The sequence below is a fragment of the Natrix helvetica genome, assembly GCF_964273705.1.
Source record: "Natrix helvetica genome assembly, chromosome: 5".
Taxonomy (NCBI): domain Eukaryota; kingdom Metazoa; phylum Chordata; class Lepidosauria; order Squamata; family Natricidae; genus Natrix; species Natrix helvetica.
In genome coordinates this window covers 153,178,867-153,199,527 of record NC_138551.1, presented here as the reverse complement: position 1 = coordinate 153,199,527, position 20,661 = coordinate 153,178,867, and the positions used below count along the sequence as shown (strand labels likewise).

Sequence of the window (20,661 nt, the reverse complement as noted above, 5' to 3'; positions counted from 1 at the left end):
CGGAAGGAAGACAGAAAGGAAGGGAAAGAAGAGAGGAGGAGAGGTGAAGAAAGGAAAGAAAGAAAGAAAGAAAGAAAGAAAGAAAGAAGGTTGGTGGGAGGGTGGAAGGAAGGAAGGGAAAAGGGAGAGGAGGAAGACAGAAAGGAAGGGAAAGAAGAGAGGAGAGGTAAAGAAAGAAAGAAAGAAAGAAAGAAAGAAAGAAAGAAAGAAAGAAAGAAAGAAAGAAGGTGAGAGGACGGAAGGAAGGAAAGAAGGAAGGGAAAGAAGAGAGGAGAGGTAAAGAAAGAAAGAAAGTATGTAGGTGAGAGGACGGAAGGAAGAAAGGAAAGGGGAGAGGAGAGAGGAGGAGAGGAGAGGAAAGGAAGAAAAAGGAAGTAGGTAGGTGAGAGGGCGGTAGGAAGAAAGGAAGGAAGGGAAAGGGGAGAGGAGGGAAAGAGAAAAAAAGAAAAAGGAAGGAAGATGAAGAATAAGTAAATAAATACTGAAACCACCCCAGTGATGAATTCTCCACCACTTCAGGGGGTCCTTATTAGCGATATACACATTTTTCCTTTTTATTTGCAACCTTGGGAGCTCTCAGTGCAGCACAGGTCTACTCCCCCCCCCACAACAGCCCTGTGAGGTAGGCCAGGCTGACATTACACCACTAACACCACACCACTGTGCCGAAGGAGACAGGGACCCATCATCCGTTTCGCATCCACAACCCACCAGACAACCCGAATTCAATTCCCCAAATGTCAGCCCCTCCTCCAAATTGAAAACTTATCCGTCACCAATAAAACACACCCTGGTTTTCGTTAAAACGAGGCCTTAATTCTTGACACTTCCTTCTGCCAACAAGAAGTAGGGACCTTGCAATTTGCACTGGGTTCAAAAGGTGCTTTGGAAGAGAAAGCGAGCCAAATTTGGGCTCATTCTTGATTTTTTTAAAAAAAGACCTAAGTTGGATTCACACAAGGCCCATGACCAGCTGATTGAAAACCTTAGAAGCTGCCTTCTCTGTGTCACGCAAAGATGGTTTAATGTCAGTTAACTTTGTAGCAGCTTCACAACACTCTTTTTCTGCTACACTAAACAAACTCAGATTTCTGATCTCTTTTAGGCCTAAACGGTCCAGCAAATACAGACTTACATACTGTTCGGAGGTCTGACATCCAGGCTGACCGTGTGGATCGTCCCGGACCGGACACCTTTGTCCTTCGGGATTGCTCTGACTGACTTCTTCTGAAACGTGGCAAAAATCCCTGCTTGTTTTTGCTAGCCAGGAAGGAACTCCAGAAATCTTGGATTGAGAATTATAGAGCTGAATTCGAGCGGCGACAAACCCCGGTGTGACGGTCAGCTCTCGTCCGAAGGGCTCGTCCAGTAGATGTTGGAAACGGGCATAATGCAGCACTGACCCCTCACTGTGGGTCGGAAGGTCCCACCTTCTCCACTTCGGACTGAACATCGTTGGGTCCTCTAATCCCGCATGATTTTCGACGAAGGGATTTGTTTTTCCAGCATCCAAACAGCAGAGAGCCAAGTTTTGAGAGTTGTGCCCTTTGGGATGAGATGTTGCAGCTCTGAATCCGAACTCAGCCGAGGGGAGAGAATTCAAATGATCTTAAGTGGGGAGGAGGATGGGTTTTGCAGCACTCGTTTTACTCAAAAAGGCATCCGACAGAGTAGAGTGGCTCAGCTGCAAAGCGACGGGAAGCTCACCTCGCAAAGACTCGGTCGATGCAGGCGGAGTACAGATTTTCAAGCGAGCACCAGGATGGCCAGGTGTTGGCACTTCCTGCTTTTTGTGGAAACTTATAATAGGCTCCAAAGGTCATGCTCTGGAGCAGCAACAAGGATCTGATATATGCCCATCAATCACTCAAAGAATTTATTTACTGTCCAAATAATAGGAACCAAACGGCTCACCTAGGAGGCAACGACAAGTCACTTCTGAATTATAATTATTTTTCCCCTGCACTAGGTTGTAATTTTTGCCCTTTTGCCTTGAATGACAAATAATCAAAAGCCTTTTAAGTACGTGGACAATAGGCTGAATTGTAAAATTAAGCCACGGCCCAAAATGTTGGAGGTCACCAGGAGTTATAGCGCAGGGAAAGCTCTGTTTTTAAAAATAAAATAACACTAAATGTCCATCAAAAATAAAGGTTGAAAGTAAAAGTAAGCATACATGAAAAATAAAAATAAATGGAAAATAAAATTAGATACAATATAAATTAAAATAAAATATTAGTTAAGTATAAATACAATAAATAAAAAGTGAATAAAATTAAATATAAATAAAAGATAAAATTGAAGGTAAATTAAATATAAAGATAAATTTAAATGTATTAAAAATAAAATGAAAAAAGTGTGTAAGTGTGTCCCAGCATAACTCTGGAGCGACTCAAGCAATTTCAACCAAACTTGGTACACAGATGACTTGCTCTCTGGAGAAAAATACTGTGGGGGTAAGACATCCCTAAAACCCCTCGGGGGGGGGGCAACTTGAACAGGACTTCTAACTCCTAAAACGTTTGATGGATCTCCAACGGAGGCATTTTCCACCTTGGCCTGAGAAGGGAACAATGTCCAGACAAGGTAGTCCATTCCCCAGACAACAGCCCTGAATGCAGCTCCTTCTCCCTGATGGTGTTGTGGCCCGCCAGTGGTCAGCGGATATGGCAGCAGAGTTGGTCAGTGAGGAGGTCCTGGAGTCTGGGGAAGGCTCTGGTGAGGGCTCTGTGTCGGAGGCAGAGAGGGGGCCAGAGCCGTCTGACAGTTATCAGCTGCCTTCGGAGTCAGACATCGGAGAGGCAGAACAGCTGGAGCCTGTTCCCAGTGTGCGCATGCGCAGAGTGGCCAGACGAAGGGAAGAGCTAAAGAACAGGGGTCTACTTGGGAGGAAGGCCACAGATGGACGATGAATGGCCCCTCCCAGAGGGAATAAAAGAGGAGCGACAGGGGAGTGGAGTTTGCAGGAGACAATTAGTTCGCTTAATTGGTTTGGAGACTTTGCAGATCTCTGCCTGGCAGCTCTCCAAGCCAGAGAAGTTCTGTGACCGTAAATCCTCCCTGGAAAGACTTTGCTGGAGGTGAAGGAGCAGAATTCACCGTCAATTAACAAAAGGGTTTTTTGTTGGGACCAGGAGTTGAATTCAGGCTCTTGGGAAGAAGCCTCGGTCGGAACAGACGGGTCAGTCCCTGATCCAGCTGCTTCTGGACATGGGGATGCCACCCCCACACCTGCCCCCCCAACTCACCCCGATGTCCGCACTCTCCCGGCGAAGCGAGATTTGCTCCAGTCGATCCAAAGACGGGGTGGCGAGGAAGGAGGGGCTGATGCCCGCTGGGCGCAGGATGGGCAAACTCAGGGATTTGCTGTCCTTCACCCCTTCTTCCACCTTCAGATCGTTTCCTGGTTTGGCTGGAACAGAGGAAAAGAAAATGTGATTTATGTGGACCGCTTCCTGCGAAAGCCGATTCCTAGCGGCCTCATCCTTTTCTCTGTTTTCCAAGCAGACGCCCTCTGGATCTGACCCAGGTGAAATTATTCAATATTGTGGTGACATCATTTCTTCCGGCAGGGTGAAACTGACTAGATCACATTTCTGTTTGGGAGAAAATTGGAAAATATCAAGGCGGCGGGAGAGAAATGATGATTGACAGTCCTTGATAACAACCCTCTGGCCAGAAATGGGTTGTCAATCCATCGTTTCTCTCCCACCCTCTGGAGGTTTTCCTTTTTTTCGGGGGTGGGTTTCCAAACAGTAACGTGATCTAGTCAGTTTCCCCACACCCAGAGAAACATCCATCTCGATTTTTCCCTCCTTTTTGTAGAGCAAAGTTTCTCAATCTTGGGGCAACTTGAAGATGGGTGGAATTCAACTCCCAGAATTCTGGCTGAGGAATTCTGGGGGTTGAAGTCCACCCTGGGCGACCCGTCGTAAGTCAAGGACTAAGGTTAAGCTCGAATCCCGCTGTTACCTTTCACGCGCAGGTAATGTCCTCCGAAGCGATAGGCTTCAAAGTTGAGTGACAGCGGGGTGTTGGACTGGTCCAAATAAATGTTGACTTTCGACAAATCGATTCCTTTCCGTTCGAAAACCGGAAGCAAAACCTCCCTGGAAAAACAGGCAGAAATTCAACAGGTGACAGCGCTCGACAGACAGATATCTGGCCCCAAAGAATATCAGACTCAAACTCCCCTGTGAAAACATGTGCTTTTTGTGTATTGTTATTTTAAATGTATTAATTTTATTTATTGCTAATTTATTAAGTAATCAATGCATATTTTAATCCATGACTAATTAATTGATTAGGGTCATTTAGATATGAGATGGGCAGCAAAGATGTTGAATAAATATTTGTTCTATTTAGATAATGTACAGGCAGCTCTCGACTTACGACCGTAACGGGGGCCAGAATTTCTGTTGGTAAGCAAAGCCAAATTTGTGGACCAAATCGCCACCTGATTTTACGACCTTTCTTGCACCCACGGCTGAGTGTAATCACTGCCGCCGTTAAGTTAGTGACAAGGTCGTAAAGTGAGCCTGGCTTTCCCGTTGAACTTTGCCTGCCGGGAGGTCACAAAACAGGATCACTGTGACCATCGTAAATGCAAGTCAGTTGCCAAGCACCCGCCAATTTTGATCCCGTGACCATGGGGATATAGCAACAGTCGTAAGTGTGAAAAATGGTGCTAACTCCCCTTTCTTTCAGTGCCATTGTAGGTTTGAACGATCACTAAACAAACAGTCGTAAATCGAGGACTACCTGTAGAATCTTCTTTTTCTTTTAACGACCTCATAATCCCTTGCGAGACTGGGCAATTGAATGGAGCTAGCAGAGTGTTTCCTGGCCGTCTGCCCTTACTGTCCCCGATGCGGAGTTTTGTTCGGCAGATATATTCTCATTGTGCCCAGAGAGAGAAATATCTGCCTCTGCCTAGGATCGAACTCACAGCCTCCTCATTGTGAAGCGAGAGCTCCCCCTCAAGGCCACCGCACCATCTGAGGACTACCTGTAGAATCTTATTTTTCTTTTAACGACTCCATAATCCCTTGCGAGACTGGGCTATTGAATGGAACCAGAAGAATGTTTTACTGGCCGTCTGCCCTTCCTGTCCCCGATGCGGAGTTTTGTTCGGCAGATATATTCTCATTGTGCCCAGAGAGAGAGAATTATTCGGAAATATTTGAGAGGCTTAAATGGGTCAGAGAATTACAACACGGAAACCGTTCTCACCCTAAGGATTTCTTCTTCATGGCGGGGGCGATCTCTGTTTCGACATCCACGTTCAAATCAAATTTCAGAGTGAAATATTCCCTGCTGGGATCCTGGAGAAGAAATATAACTTTTGTTTTTTAAACTTGGTATGTTAGGTTTTTAACGTGTTTTTAAAGTAGTTTTTTTAAGTAGCTTTTTTTTTTAAAGGAAGATGTCTTACACAGAGTCATTTAGCACAGTGTTTTCCAAACGTGGCCCCTTTAAGATGGGTGGATATTTCAAGTCCCAGGATTCCCCAGCTGGCTGAGGAATTCTGGGTGTTGAAGTCCACCCATCTTTAAAGTGTCTAACTTTGAGGAACAAGGATTTAGTGTGGATTTAAAGCTTAAAAACGGTTTGCCTTTTTTTATAGGCGACTCAGAAGCTGAAAGACTCCTCCACCCATCTGTTGGATTGGGGACAGCCATTACAGGAGAAATAAGTCTGAGCAGTGGGGGTTGGACTGGATGACCACTGAGGGGCCCTATCGGCTTGATAATCTTGCGAGAGCTGCAGTTTGGCCTCCGGATCCCATTCAAAAGGTGCTAAACGGTTGAGGACTATCTATTTATAGATTCTGGGTAGAAGCCTTACATCCGTGTGTCTCCTTGTTCCTTTCTTGGGCTTCCGAGCTAAATTTCGCTTTTCTCTGCAAGAAACAAGGAAGAAAACAGAATTGGGGTTACAACACAGCATCTCCTCTGCCCATTCTGACGCTTCCTCCCAAAAGAGAGGTGAAAAAAAAAATATTTCCATTCCTTCTGAAAGCTAGCTCTGCAGGAAATGAGATCGGCTGGCCCTGAGGAGCTAGCTTTCTGAAGTGCGGGGATGTTTGCAGAACAGCTCTTCCCTGCACTCACCCTCTCCCGTCAATCAGCAGCTCGTCGTCCTCTTCCACATCGGAGGCCGGGCTAGTGCGTGGCGGGCAGGAACGGGTGGAGACGTTACGCGCCAGGATAGACCCTGAGGATAAGAGTGATGGGGCGGTTAATCCCTGCATTGGGACTTGGGAGTCGCATTCACACGTTACTCCTCCCTCGGAGAGATTCCTTATCCGTCCACATTTCTTTTGACTCTCTTCATTTGATTCCTAAAAGGCTTCAGACGCCACGAGGGGCAGCTCGTTTTTCCGAAGCATGGACGGAATTCTGCAGCGGGTGCGAATCCTGTACCGTACCAACTGGCACCTCTGCATCACTGCCTCTCCACCTTTGGCTACCTTCAGACGGGCGGACTTCAACTCCCAGAATTTCCATGGTGAGAATGCATTCCTTTCCTTATTCTCTTGCAATCCCTTCCTCTGCGATCTCTCTGCTCTTCTAAGGAGGAGGAGACTGAAAACGGGCATGGCGGACTGGGGAATTCTGGGAGTTGAAGTCCATCCATCTTAAAGCAGCCAAGGTTTATTTAGGTGTTGAATTTATTTGCTGCCTGTCTCGTAAATTAACGATTCAGGGTTAGTTTGGTTGGGAAACAACCTCTCTGTTGTCACTTAAAATCACTTAAAATTGGACAAATCTCTCTCTCTATAAAAACGGCTGTGTGCGTACGTATGTTCCAGCATAACTCTGGAACGCCTCGAGCAATTTCAACCAAACTTGGTACGCAGATGACGTTACTCGCTGGAGAAAAATACTGTGGGGGTAAATATCTGGGCAAGGCCAGGTTATTGGCTAGTCAATATACAAAGAGTGCCGTGCGTAAGAAACAGAGCTCTGTCCCAGCGGTCACCTGGAGGAGGAAGGTCGAAGCGGATATGTCGGTCAAAGTGCATCGCCCCGTGGATCTGCCCGTCACACTCTTCGCACAAGTGCAGGGGGCTGTGGCGATTGAGCTGCTCACATTTGGCGTGGTGGCAGACCTGGAGGGGGGGCAGAGGAGGGGAGAGAAGGGAAGATGGCGGTTTACGAATTACAATCCTCCTGGGGCGGTGTGCGTGTGTCTTATTTTTAGACCGCTTTTCAAGTTAAGGAAAAGTTAGTGATAGAAACATGGTCAGTGATCTATTTGTTTTAGATAGGGATAAACAGAGCTAGGTTTCTAAAGGCTATTCAAATGAAGGAAGAAGCATTCTCTTGCATCCATAAGAAGAAAAAAGAACGATCTTGCAGAGAAGTGAAAGAAGAGGCATTCTCTCGCAGACACGAGAAGCAGGAGAAATTATTTTGCAGGCACAAGAAGGAAGAGGCATTCTCTCACAGACATGAGAAGCAGGAGAAATTATTTTAGAGGCATGAGAAGGAAGAGGCATTCTCTCGCAGACAGGAGAAGCAGGAGAAATTATTTTAGAGGCATGAGAAGGAAGAGGCCTTCTCTCGCAGACAGGAGAAGCAGGAGAAATTATTTTGCAGGCATGAGAAGGAAGAGGCCTTCTCTCGCAGACAGGAGAAGCAGGAGAAATTATTTTAGAGGCACAAGAAGGAAGAGGCATTCTCTCGCAGACAGGAGAAATTATTTTGCAGAAACAAGAAGGAAGAGGCCTTCTCTCGCAGACAGGAGAAGCAGGAGAAATTATTTTGCAGGCATGAGAAGGAAGAGGCATTCTCTCGCAGACAGGAGAAGCAGGAGAAATTATTTTAGAGGCACAAGAAGGAAGAGGCATTCTCTCGCAGACAGGAGAAATTATTTTGCAGAAACAAGAAGGAAGAGGCCTTCTCTCGCAGACAGGAGAAGCAGGAGAAATTATTTTAGAGGCACAAGAAGGAAGAGGCATTCTCTCGCAGACAGGAGAAATTATTTTGCAGAAACAAGAAGGAAGAGGCCTTCTCTCGCAGACAGGAGAAGCAGGAGAAATTATTTTAGAGGCATGAGAAGGAAGAGGCCTTCTCTCGCAGACAGGAGAAGCAGGAGAAATTATTTTGCAGGCATGAGAAGGAAGAGGCATTCTCTCGCAGACATGAGAAAGGCTATTCTTATCGCAGAAAGGGAAAGAAGAGGCATTCTCTTGCAGACATTCAAAGGAGAAATTATCTTGCAGCTAGGTGAAGGAGGCATAATAACACTGCCGGCTGTGAAGCAAGGCATTCTCTTGCAAGTGAACGATGGACACCTGTGAAGGAAGCAGCTTTCTCTGGTGTTCAAATAAAGGAAGGACTCTCTCTCTCTCTTGCATACAAGTCAAGGAAGAGGCATCTTCTGGCCGAGTTCCATCCATTGATCATCGCACAGTCCTCAAGAACTCCGCTCCAACCTCTCACGTTTTCCGCTACTTAGAAAACACCCCATAAGCTGGGAGGAACCTCAGAGGCCATCTAATCCATCCCCATGCTCAGTGAAGAACCTGCTCCAGGATTTGAAGTGGCTGTTCCCAATTTGCGTGGGTGGTGAGTTCGATTCCCCCCATCACCTCACTTCACCCAGCTCTCTCCAATCCGCACACAACGCTTAGACCTTTGTAACTGCACCCCTGAGGCCTTTCACTGCAGGTCGTCCTCAACTTATGACCGCAACTGAGCCCAAAATGTCGGATGTCAAGCGAGACCGTTGCTAAGTGAGTTTTGCCCCATTTTGCGACCTTTCCTGCCACAGGAGTTACGTGAATCGCCGCAGTTAAGTTAGTAATGTGGTCGTTAAGCAAATCCGACTTCCCCCATGACTTTTCCTGTCAGGAGGTCGCAAAAGGGGACCCCGGGACACCGCGAGCGTCATAAATACGAGCCAGTTGCCAAGCGTCTGAATTTTGATCACGGGACTGTGATGATTCCACCACAATCGTTCTGTGTGAAAAATGGCCGTTGGTCGCTGTTTTCAAGATCCATTTCAACAACAGTTTTGACAAATGTAACAATTGCAGTGATCCACTTAACAACTGCGGCAAGAAATGGGGAGGGAACCCTACTTAAGAAATGTTTCACTTAGCAACAAAACTTTTGGGCTCAGTTGTGGTCGTAAGTCGAGGACTGCTTGTAAATAAAGTAATATAAAATATGCCAGGATCAAGATATATTCTTGGCCACATTTTAATACAAAACAAAATATAGCAGAGCACAACACAACACAACATGCAGGGCCAAAATACTTTGCCCAAATTTCTCCGTCATTCAGGTCACAGTAAGGACCTTTTTCCAAAATTCCTCCATATTTTTATCCCGCTTTCAAAATTCAGTTTTTCCCAGCCAACCCAGAGGAGACAACTCCCCCTCCCTGATTTGGAAACTTAAAAAGACCATCATCCCCCCTCAAAACGGGGAAACATTCATCCTGCATCTCCTGGCATGCCTGTAAAATTTTGAAACAAAATCTGAATTCTTGGTTGATCCTCCAATTTTTATTTTGGGGTTTTTTTCCCCTCCACCTCCAACCGCTGCTTCCTTCAAAAAGAGATATATTTTTTTCCAAACCGGCCTGGGCAGAATTCCCAAAATCCCATTTTAACAGACAGAGGGAGTGGGGGGGGGGGGAGTTGTCTGCTCTCTTTAGTTGCCAATAAAATATGATTTTTTCTTTTTTCCCACCAGGCTTTTAACCCTGTTGAGCCAAGGGTGGAGGGCAGCCGCCCTGGCCTCTCCAATCTGCCCAGACAGCCTCTGGTGGATGACTCTGGCTGCCTTCCTTCCTGCCAGCCAGCCTTCACCCCCCTCTTCATTTCAAACCCAATCCATGCACAGGGGAAAAAAATCAGATTGGGGGGGGGGGTTGAGAAACAGCTTGAAGTGTCCAGAAGGCGACCTCCCCCTTCCCAGCACCCCAAAACATCCCCAATCTGCTTCCTTGCGAGTTCTGAGTCGCTCCTGCCCAGTTAAGCTGCATTCCCCTGCGATCTGCGCAAGGGAGCCTCTCACTCCACGACCTCCTACCGGCTTCCTCCGTCCTTTCCCTGCTGGGGTGGAGGAGACCCTGCCTTCCTGCCTGCCAGCCATCTAACCCCCCTCCCCGTTTCAAAACCTCATCCATGCACAGGAATCCAGGTTTTTTTTGGGGGGGATGGGTGGGCGATAGGGGGGTTCAGAGCAGAGATCCCATCCTCTCAGGACCCCCCCCCCAAAAAATAACCTCCCCGATCTGCTTTCTTGCGAGCTCCGAGTCGCTTCTCTCCAGCTAACCCGCGTTCCCCGGACGCGCCTGATCTTGGGTGACCCCTCCTCTCCTTTCCCCCAGCCCCCTAGCCCCCCTCCCCCTCGGCTTTCAGCGCCGGCTCAGCCACGGCGAGGCTGGAAGGCCGCAGGCAAGCGAACAAAGGCTCGGAGGGGGGGAGGCGGAAAGCAAAGAGCAGCCCCCAGACTCACCTGGCCGGCAAAGCAAGCAAGGCGCGCGCAGGGGCGCTCTGGATGCGGCTACAGCCGCCGCCTCGGGCTGCCCGGGGCTTGACTCAGCGGCGGCAATTGGGGGTGGGGAGGCTGGGGAGGAGGAGGCAGCAGCCCGGAAGGGCAGCCGACAGCTGAGCCAGACGGATCTCCGCCTGCTTGCCTGCCCGAGCTTGCAAGCCGCCCTGGCCGGCTGCCTTCATTTCACCCGGCCCTGGCTGCGTTTTTACGCGCCGGCTGGCTGGCTGCTGTCTCCGCTGCTCCCCCAGCGGCCGGCCTGGGAAGCCCCCCTCCCCCTGGCTGGCAAGGCAAAAGAGGGGGGGGGGCTGGAAGCTGGGCTCGGGGGCTTAGCAGGGATTTTAGCGGGGAGGGGGGGAGAAGGGGGAGAAGCTTCCGGGGGCAGCTGGAGAGGATAGGCAGCCGTGGGGAGGCGCTGCGCAATCGCTACAGCTGATGGGGGGGGGAGAGAGAGAGAGAGAGAGACCGACCGTCTGGACTGTGTCCTTGCAAGCCAAGGCTGGGTTTTTTGGGGGGGGGGGTCGACTCAGAGCTGGAGAAATCCAACCCCCCCAGGGGTATTTTATTTCCCCTTCTCTCCCCCTGCCCAGCAAGTGAGGGTCGCTTTGCATTTGCACAAAACAAAACGCGGCCCAACACGCGCAAGGAGAAGGGGCTTGGGCAGAGAGAAAAACTGGGGGGGGGGGGGAGACCACCACAAGGTGGTCGTTGCAGGCTTGGGGGAGGTTGGGAGGAATTGAGACGGAGAGAGAAAAATATAATGTTTGTCTCGCTCTCTCCTAAAGGTGGTTTGAAAAGGACATTTTAGTGTCTTTAAAAAAAAGATAATTTTGAAAAAAGATATTTTAGTGTCTTTAAAAAAAGATGGTTTGAAAAAGATATTTTAGTGTCTTTTTTAAAAAAGATAGTTTGAAAAAGATATTGTGTCTTTTTAAAAAATATATAATTTGAAAAAGATATTTTAGTGTCTTTTTAAAAATATATAATTTGAAAAAGATATTTTAGTGTCTTTTTTTAAAAAATGGGGTGAAAAAGATATTTTAGTGTCTTTTAAAAAAAGATTATTTGAAAAAGATATTTTAGTGTCTTTAAAAAAATATAATTTGAAAAAGATATTTTAGTGTCTTTTTAAAAAAATATAATTTGAAAAAGATATTTTAGTGTCTTTTTAAAAAAAATATAATTTGAAAAAGATATTTTAGTGTCTTTTTTTAAAAAAATGGTTTGAAAAAGATATTTTAGTGTCTTTTTAAAAAAAAGATAATTTGAAAAAAGATATTTTAGTGTCTTTTAAAAAAAGATAATTTGAAAAAGATATTTTAGTGTCTTTTTAAAAAAATGATACTTTGCAGGGTCCTTTAAAAGATTTTTTTTAAACGTATTTTTAAAAAAATAAAAAGGTTTTTTAAATGTTTCTTTAAGAGGCAGGTTTTATTTTTATTTTTTTGAGAAGATTTAATTTTTTAGGTTTCTTTAAAAGTTACAGGTGGCTCTTGACTTCACTTAGTGACTGTTCAAAGTTACGATGGCTGTGGGAAAAGGAACTTTCACACTTACAACCGTTGCAGCATTCCGGGGGGGGGGGGGCAGTTTGCCACGTGATCAAAATCTGGACAATTGACTCAGATTTATGACGGTTGCGGAAACCAGGAGACGGGGGAATGATAGTTCTAGCCTCAGCCACGAAAGTATCCCCACGGTCACAGGGTCAAAATTTGGGGGGCTTGGCAACTGGTTTCGTAGTTACGACGGTCGCTGTGTCCCAAGGTCACGGGATCCCCTTGTCTGACTTTTTGACAGGCAAAGTCGATGGCGGGGAAAGGAAGATTCACTGAACGACTGTGTTACTACCTTAATAACTGCGGCAATGCCCTCAATAACCGTGGCGAGAAAGGTCGCAAAACGAGGCCAAACTGTCTCGCTTAACAACCGAAATGCTCGGCTCAATTGTGGTCGTAAATCGAGGACCAGCTTGCATTTAAGAAGCCTAGCCCTGTGTCATCAGGGGAAGATCCGGGATGACTAAATCTGGCCAGCTGAGCCCATAAAACCCCAGAACAGTGACTCATGCAGAGGGACAACGGACACTCCCTTCCTGAGAAGCCTGTTGGAGCATGCTCAGTCTACACCTACCTCCTCTGTTGTTCTTTGTTGCCATGGCAACATTGGGGGGGCTGTAAAGCTCCATTTCGGAAACAGCTGTCAAGGGTTCAGATGTGGGCTTGAGATTTTCCCACAATCCTTTGCGCCTGGAGATGCCTGAGCTCTGAGCACACAGCGCCACCTGTGGGTGCCAGGAGGGAAACGCAGCTCTGCATCATCAGGGTAGGGGGTGGGGAGCTCAAGGTGCGGATATGATGCCAAGACAGATGGGCCGTGGGAGAGAGGAGGAGGAGAGACGTTGCCACGGGACAGTCTGATAAAGAGCCAGCAGAGCCGAGGGCTGGATAATAGAAGGGGGGAGAAATTCAGAAGGGACCCTCCCTAGTTTTTCAGCCTGTAAAGGAGATGGGGGGCGGGGGGAGATTTGTTCTTTCAGACTTGCAAGGTCCTTGTAGTCGTAAGTGAGATGGAGCAGAGAAACACTGCCAAGGGAAGGGGCAGATAAGAGACAGCTGACCCCACAGCTGCACAATGGACAGGGCAAGAAATTCAGAAGGGACCCTCCCTAGTTTCTCAGCCTGCAAAGGAGAAAGGGAGAGGACTGTACTTTCAAATTTGCAAGATTCTTGTGGAAGTGTGTGGGAAAGACTTTTGGAGACAGGGAAAAGAGAGACAGCCAAGGGAAGGGTCAGATAAGAGACCGCATAGTCCAGAGCTACTTAATGCACAGGGCAAGAAGCTCAGGAGGGACCCTCCCTAGTTACTCAGCCTGTCAAAGAGACCGCGGGAGAATTGTACTTTCAGACTTGCAAGATTCTTGTAGGCCTAGATGAGAAGGACGTTGGGATATGAGACAAAGAGACACAGCCAAGGGAACGGTCAGATAAGAGACTCCATAACCTCCCCCTGGATATTGGAAGGGGTTAAGAAGCTCAGAAGGGACCCTCCCTAGTTTCTCAGGAGACCACGGGAGAATTGCATTTTCAGACTTGCAAGAATTCTTGTAGGGATGGGTGAGAAGGACCTTGGGAGACGAGAAAAGGAGACACAGCCAAGGGAAGAGTCAGATAAGAGACCGCATAGCCCTCAGCTGCATGACGAGTGGAGAAAGAGACTCAAAAGAGACCCTCCCTAGTTTCTCAGGCTGTAAAGAAGAGGGGGGGAAGGATTGTACTTTCAAATTTGCAAGGTTCTTGTGGTCTGCGGGGAAGACCTTTGCAGACAGGGAAAAGAGTCACAGCCAGGTTATTAACTTAACAGTGGCAGCGATTTCCTTAACAGCCGCGGCCAGGTCGTAAAATGCGGCCGAAGCTTATTTAACAACCGTTTTGTTTAGCAGCCAACAATAAGGGAATAATTCACAATTCGCAAATGAAACGCCAATGAATAAAAGGGGAGGGAAGGGGAAATTGTGAGCCAAAGTGACTATTTTAAAGTGGGGGGGTGGGGAGAACAGCAGCGAGGTCTGGAAAGGGCTTAAAACATCACACACACACAGAGCCCAACTTTAAGAAAAGGACCCCCAAAACTTCAACGCAGCTGATTCTTCAACCGGGGGGAGAATAAAATGTGGTTTTATTACAGGAAGAGGCAGTCTAATTTGCTTGCAGACACACAAATTACGATCTGGCGGCAGAATCCGCCAGGAAAATTGTGGGTGTCAGCGCTGCGCCCGGGTCTGGCCGAGGGAAGGGCTGGCGTGCAGCCAATTCACACATTACGAGGGGCTGACCTGGGTCGGACCTCTGCATTTTGGCAGGAGTCTGCAGACGTCCCTTAGGAGAGCCAGAGGGGCCCTGGCTGGGGTGGATGGGCCGTGTGGTCGAGAAAATCGTCACCCCAAGGAATGGAGCTGGGACCGCTCAACCGCTCGCTTAACAAAGGCCTCGCTTAGCAGCATAACTTTGGGGCTTCGGTCATAACCTGAGGACCACCTGCCATTCCTGTTTGCAAGCTGAGTCCTTCCATGCTGCAAATTGGAAATATCCCATGTCTAAATTTGTGGTTGTGGATGTGCGTGTTAGAAGTGACATGATAGCAATCTTCCAGTATTTGAGGGGCTCCCCAGAAAGAAGAGGGGGGGTCCACTTATTTTCCAAAGCCCCCGAAGGCAGGAGAAGAAGCAACGGGTGGAAACTAATCAAGGAGAGAAGCAACCTAGAATTAAAGAGAAATTTATTGACAGTGAGAACAATTAACCAGTGGAACTACTTGCTACCAGATGTTGTGGTTGCTCCAACACCGGAGGGTTTTTAAGAAGAGACTGGACAGCCATTTGTCTGAAATGGTGTAGGGTCTTCTGCTCGAGCAGGGGGTTGGACTAGAAAACCTCCAAGGTCCCTTCCAACTCTGTTATTCTGCATTCATTCAGTCGTTGAGTCTGTGGCAAGCATTCCGGTTTAGAATACTGCTGAACCTATCTGGTCAGGGAAGATCCCAAAGCCCATGGGGCACTGCTGGTGGGCAGGGGAATTACCTTGACGGCCCTCTGGTTCTCAGCACAGCTGGGGTTTTCGCACTGGGGCACACTATCCTCCGCCACATCTCCTTCATCTGGAATTAAAAAGAGGAAAGGAAGACACGGTGGTTTAATCAGTCTGAGACAGTTGGTCTCCTTAGATGCGGAGAGTCCCAACTTATGGCCAGAATTTATGTTGCAAAGTGAGATAGTTCAATTAATTTTGCTCTGTTTTGAGAGAGAGAGAAAAGGTGAGAGAGGGAGAGAGAGACAGAGAGAGAGAGACAGACAGACAGACAGACAAAGCGAGAGAAAGAGGGAGGGAGGGAGGAGGAGAAAGAAGGCAAGAAAGAAGGGAGGGAAGGAGAGAGAGGTGAGAAAGGAGTGGGAGAGAGAAAGAGAAAGGAGGAGGTAGGGAGACAGAGAAGGAAAAAAGGAGAGAGAGGGAGGGAGGGATAGAGATGGTGAGAGAGAAAGAAAGGAGAGGAGAGAGATGGAGAGAGGAGAGAAAGGAGGGAGAGAGAAAAAAGGAGGTAGGGAGACAGAGAGAAGGAGGGAGGAGCAGAGAGAGAAGGGGAGAGAGAGATGGAGAGAGGTGAGAAATAAGGGAGAGAGAGAAAGAGAAAGGAGTTAGGGAGAGAAGGAGGGAGGGAGAGAGGGAGAAAGAGACAGAGAAGGAGGGAGGGAGGGAGAGAGAAAGAGACAGAGAAGGAGAAGGGGGAGGGAGAGAAAGAGAGATGGAAAAAGAGAGAGAGAGACAGAGAGAGAGACGGGCTGCCCACGCTTCCAAATTTTTCGGGCCAGACCCCCCCTCCCGCCAGACAAAGGCCCCTCTGTCTCCTTGTCTGTCCTTGAGCACTTAGTGACAGCATCGCTATTGGCCAAACGGCCGGGCAAAATTATTTCTGCCCAACAATCTATTATGAATAATGCGGAAAGTGGAAATGGGCAGTTTCTCCAGCCAAGAAAAAGGCCACCGAATGAGGAAATCCAGTTGCAACACTGGGATAAACTGGGGGGACAATGGAGGGGGGGAAAGAAAGACCCCTAAATTGTAGCCAACCGTGTGGTGTATTGTGTGTGTGTGTGTTGCTTCTCAGTAGTGTGGATTTAAAAAAAAACATTGAGGTCATCTAGTCCAGCTCCATCAGGATACAGGTCAAAATGTGTGAATGCAGCCACAACCACCACTGGGTATAAAATACAAGCAGTTGAGGGACTTTGCAGCTGTATTGAGGGGGGAGGGAATTACTTTGGTTTTTTTTCGATAGGCAAAGATAGATGGATTTGTTCTTAAAGTGAAAAAAATAATTTTTCCTTTGCAAAAACAAGGATTTGAGATGTCAATTTCCTCAGGTGTGGTCAATTTCCTCCAATCCGTTTCCCAAACTTGCATTACAGAGGCGAGTCAATTTCACCCTCTCTTCCTATCACAATTCCAGGTAAGTAGATAGGTGGTCCTTGACTGACAATCATTGTTTTGGCACTAACTTGGTTTTCTTGCCTAAGGAGGGACTACAACTCCCATTCTCCTGGCGATTGGCCCAAAGTCACCCAGCTGATTTCATGCCTAAAGCGGGACTAGAACTCACCGTCTCCTGGTTTCTAGCTTGGTGCCTTTAACCACCAATTCAGATCTGCGGCATTAAATGCATTATTAAAGTCCATCAAGGACCACCCGTATGGTCGGTCGTAAGTCGAGGACACCCCCCCCACACACACACACAGAAACAAACCCTGCAGACGAAACGCTTCCTTGGTCTCACAACTGTGTCTCTTCCTGGTCAAAAAACCAGAATCTCTAAAGCTTTCGCATTTCAACCCTCCCACAAACCCGGATCGCATAATTAGGGCATTATTATATTCTCGGAGGAGAATATAATTTTGTAAAATAGAAACTGACTCCCAGCTGGGCTGAAATGTCCGTACGTCCATCTGTCCCGTCCTTTTCATCTCCCTCCGCCGCCGCCTTTCCGACACAGAACCAAGCAATAAAAGAGGTTTTGTGACGGCCAGCATCTGGAGCGGAGCAGCAAACGTTACAGAATTCTACAGAATGGGGAGGGACCCCCAGAGGTCATCTAGACCGACCCCCTGCTCGGGCAGTAGGACCTATCACGAGAGAAAGCGCTTCGCCCTCTCCCATTGGTCAGCCGAAGCAAGCGACCACCCATTGGTTCAGGACGGTCCCAGCAAGGGTGGGTGAACGCCTGCCCAAGGTTGCCTTGGAAACGCTTGCAAGGGCCCTGCCGCCATCTTGACTTTTTTGACCTTACCCCAGCGATATTCCCAAACCCTGCAAGAATCAGACGATCGTGCACCCCCATTCTCGCGATGAATAAGCTTGCCCTGTGAGATTTCTTCCCGCGCTGCCGGTGGTCCTTGACTTACGGCGGTTCGCTTAGTGACCATGGCAAGTTACAACAGCACTGAGAAAAAGGGCCATTTTTCCACGCTTACGACCGTTGCGGCATCCCCGTGGTCACGTGAGACGTAGCAATGGACTTCAGTCTGCGGGGTCACTTTTTCAATACCGCTGTAACTTTGAGCGGTCGCTAAAGGGATGGTGGTAATTCAAGGACAATCTGTAGTCCCCCTGTAACCCTTGGCAAGAGCAGTGGGAAGTCAGCAAGTCTCTAGGGGACTGGAGGTTTTTAAGAAGAGACTGAAAAGCAGGGGGTTGGACTAGATGACCCCCAAGGCCCCAACCTTCTCTGTTATTCTGCAATCCCAGATCAATTAACCAGGGGAACGGCCTCCTTCCAGGAATTGTGGGTGCTCCCATCACTGCAGGTTTCCAACAAGAGATTGGACAGCCATTTGTCCGGAATGGTTGAGGGTCTCCTGCTTGAGCATGGGGTTGGACTAGATGACCCTCAAGGTCCCATCCTACTCTGCCATTCTGTAATCATAGATCAATTAAGCAGTGGAAGGGCCTCCTTCCAGAAGTTGTGAGAGCTCCAACACGGGAGGCTTTTAAGAAGGCCTCGGACAGCCATTTGTCCGGAATGGTCGCGGGTCTCCTGCTTGATAATGGGGTTGGACTAGATGAACCCCAAGGTCCCTTCCAGCTCTTGTCATCCTGCAAGACCGTCCAATTCTGGCCGGTCTCCACTTGACTTACCCTCCAGATCCTGGGATGCAATGTTGAGCGTCGAACTCCAGGAGAACTTCTCCACCAGGCTTGCCTCCGGATCCGTCAAATCGGGGGGCAGCGCCTCCAGCTCGTAAGCCCCCCGCTTCTTCCAGTAGAGAAACATCACCGAGCGGCCGGAAAAAACGAGTTTTATCCCCGAGTTTGCTTTTCTCCTTCACGATCGTCCGAAGCGGCTTCCTGGCTAGCCCACCCCACCCCGCAGCCGAGACCCCCACCCCCACCCAACGAGACTGTGCCAAAGAGCCGTTTTTGGGGGTGCAAGGAGCCCCCTCTTCAGCCCCTGCAAGCTGGCGTTTTCTGGGAAACCGAGTCGGACTTGCGAAGAAACTCCAGCAATGTTCGACAGCTTTGTCTGGACAAAGAGGCCTTTTCTTCCACCTCCTACGGACATCGTCCGTCCTTCATGAAAGAGCTCTCAAGCCCCAAGACGGACAGACGGAGGGTGGGTGGGGGGTCTGTGAGACGGACCGGATGGGGAAGGCCTGATCCCCACCCCACCCCCTGTCCGAGGAGAGGCGAGGGCAAGCCACGTTCCTTTGATGGGAGTTTGCATGACAAGCCACCATCCCGAGCTTTCAAATAAAAGGAGATTAAACCAGCATGCAAGACAGCATAGGAACTGAAGACTTCAGAACGACGGGCAAATCCCAGATACGGCAGTCCTCGGATTACGACCGCAGTTGGCAGAATTCCCACGGGGCTAAACACCCGACAGCTAAAGAAGTGGTCGGGGATTTTACGAGGTTTTTTTTGCTATAAAATAAATGGCTGCGGTTATTAAGTGAATCACACCGTTGTTAAGTGAATCTGGCTTCTCCGCTGACTCTGCTCGTCAGAAGGTCGCCAAAGGGGATCCCTTGACCCCCGGGACATTGCAACTGTCTAAGTATGAGTCAGCTGCCAAGGATCCAAATTTTGATCGCGTGTCAACGTGGATGCTAGGAATGGTCGTAAGTGGGGGGGAAATGGTCCTAGATCCTTTTTTTCCTGTGCCGTCGCAACTTGGAACGGTCACTAAATGAACTGTTGTAAGTTGAGGACTCCCTGTACACTTTATGATTATTTTAATATTTGGAGAAAGCGGCCTGGGCGTTCCCTGATTGTGGGATTCCCTTCGGCCACACAATCCACCCCAGCAAGAGAATTTCCCCCTCCGGCCTCACCCCAGTTTACGCCCGACCTCGCACGATACCCGCCGTATGTCGGAGGAAGCGGGCAGCCGCCCGTGAAATCGGAGATTTTGGAATCGGTCTGGTGGGCCGGAAAAAAATCAGAGCGGGCTCCGGTGGAATTCCGGTCATTGTGGAATCTGCTCTCCTGCACCATCGAACCTGAGGAATTTCAGCTGCTGGACAGAGGGGATAAATAGCTCCAGGTCGGGTGGAAGAAACCAGGAGACGGGGAGTTCTAGTTCTGCTTTAGGCGTTAAAGGCGGCTGGGTGACTTTGGGCCAATCACCAGGAGACGGGGAGTTCTAGATTCACAATGGGTACTGAAGCTGACCGGAAGACTTTGGGCCAATCACCAGGAGACAGGGAGTTCTAGTCCCACCTTAGGCATTAAAAGCAGATAGATGGGCTATCCATAGAGGTTCTTTCCCCCCCCCCAAAGGAGTGAGGCTGGGGGTGTCACGTGACCCAGGGGGGGCGAGGGGAGGGTTGCGCAGCCCCTCCTTCCCCAGGAATGCCTCCTGGGATTAATTTCCCCAGATGATCTGGCTCATTTTCAGCCTTCAATTTTGCTGTTTCTGCTTAATTTCTGTTTTCTTTGCTTCGGGTCAGACGGCCGGCCGGACGGCTGCTGGACGTAATCCCTTTTTCCGATGATGGAGAGAATAAAAGGGATTAGGCATTAAAAAAAAAAAAAAAGCACCCAGTGTGCCGCTGTTGTTTTAGGCATTGCACACCGAACCCACAACCCTGTGTAACCTCCTTGTAACAAGCACAATTGAGCAGCCGGCCGCACAAGGGAAAAAAGTGTAAACCCCACAAAACCCACACACTTCTTGGCTGCAATTCACACTCGGACGCCCTTGGAACCCCAGTTTGCCCGAAGAGGGCTTACACTTCTGTCTTTTGGGGTGCAATAACCCCCCCCATGCACCTCTCCACACCCCGATTGCGCTGTGGGGTTCAAAAACACAGGGGGGTCCCACGACAATCGGGACCTTTCGTCGCTAAGCGAGGCAGTGAAAGGAATCGCGCTCAGTTTTGCAGACTCTTTCTTCGCTCTAGCGGCCATGTAAATCACAGGTTGTTAAGTGGATCACCTGGTTGCTAAGCAAATTGGGTCCCCCCACGATCACGCAACCTCGGGACGCTGCAACCGCTGTAAATTCATGCCTTGGTGTTCCGCTTCTGAATTATGGCCGTTTAGAGACGGGTCTCTTTTTAGCTTCATTGTTTTTAACTTCATTGTTTAGTGACCGA

At 48.6% G+C, this 20,661-nt stretch overlaps 1 protein-coding gene across 6 annotated transcripts in view; it reads right to left on the bottom strand.

Annotated features, from left to right (window-relative positions):
- The window catches only part of PLEKHG5 (pleckstrin homology and RhoGEF domain containing G5), a gene marked incomplete at its 3' end in the record, with an annotated part of 35,648 nt that extends 19,041 nt beyond the window's left edge, over window positions 1-16,607 (bottom strand). The window contains exons 1-8 of one of the 6 annotated variants that reach the window (XM_081954908.1): window positions 16,567-16,607; window positions 15,094-15,170; window positions 6,985-7,114; window positions 6,114-6,216; window positions 5,848-5,902; window positions 5,233-5,324; window positions 3,973-4,109; window positions 3,249-3,412 (exon numbers count right to left, since the gene is read on the bottom strand). In XM_081954908.1, coding sequence (XP_081811034.1) covers window positions 3,249-3,412; window positions 3,973-4,109; window positions 5,233-5,324; window positions 5,848-5,902; window positions 6,114-6,216; window positions 6,985-7,027 — 594 coding nt within the window. In that variant the 5' untranslated portion in view covers window positions 7,028-7,114; window positions 15,094-15,170; window positions 16,567-16,607. Of the gene's footprint in view, window positions 1-3,248; window positions 3,413-3,972; window positions 4,110-5,232; window positions 5,325-5,847; window positions 5,903-6,113; window positions 6,217-6,984; window positions 7,115-8,302; window positions 8,459-10,478; window positions 10,858-15,093; window positions 15,220-16,566 lie in introns of those variants that run through there. The other 5 variants (XM_081954906.1, XM_081954905.1, XM_081954910.1 and 2 more) reach the window with 5 other exon arrangements.
- Window positions 16,608-20,661: the final 4,054 nt, after the last annotated feature.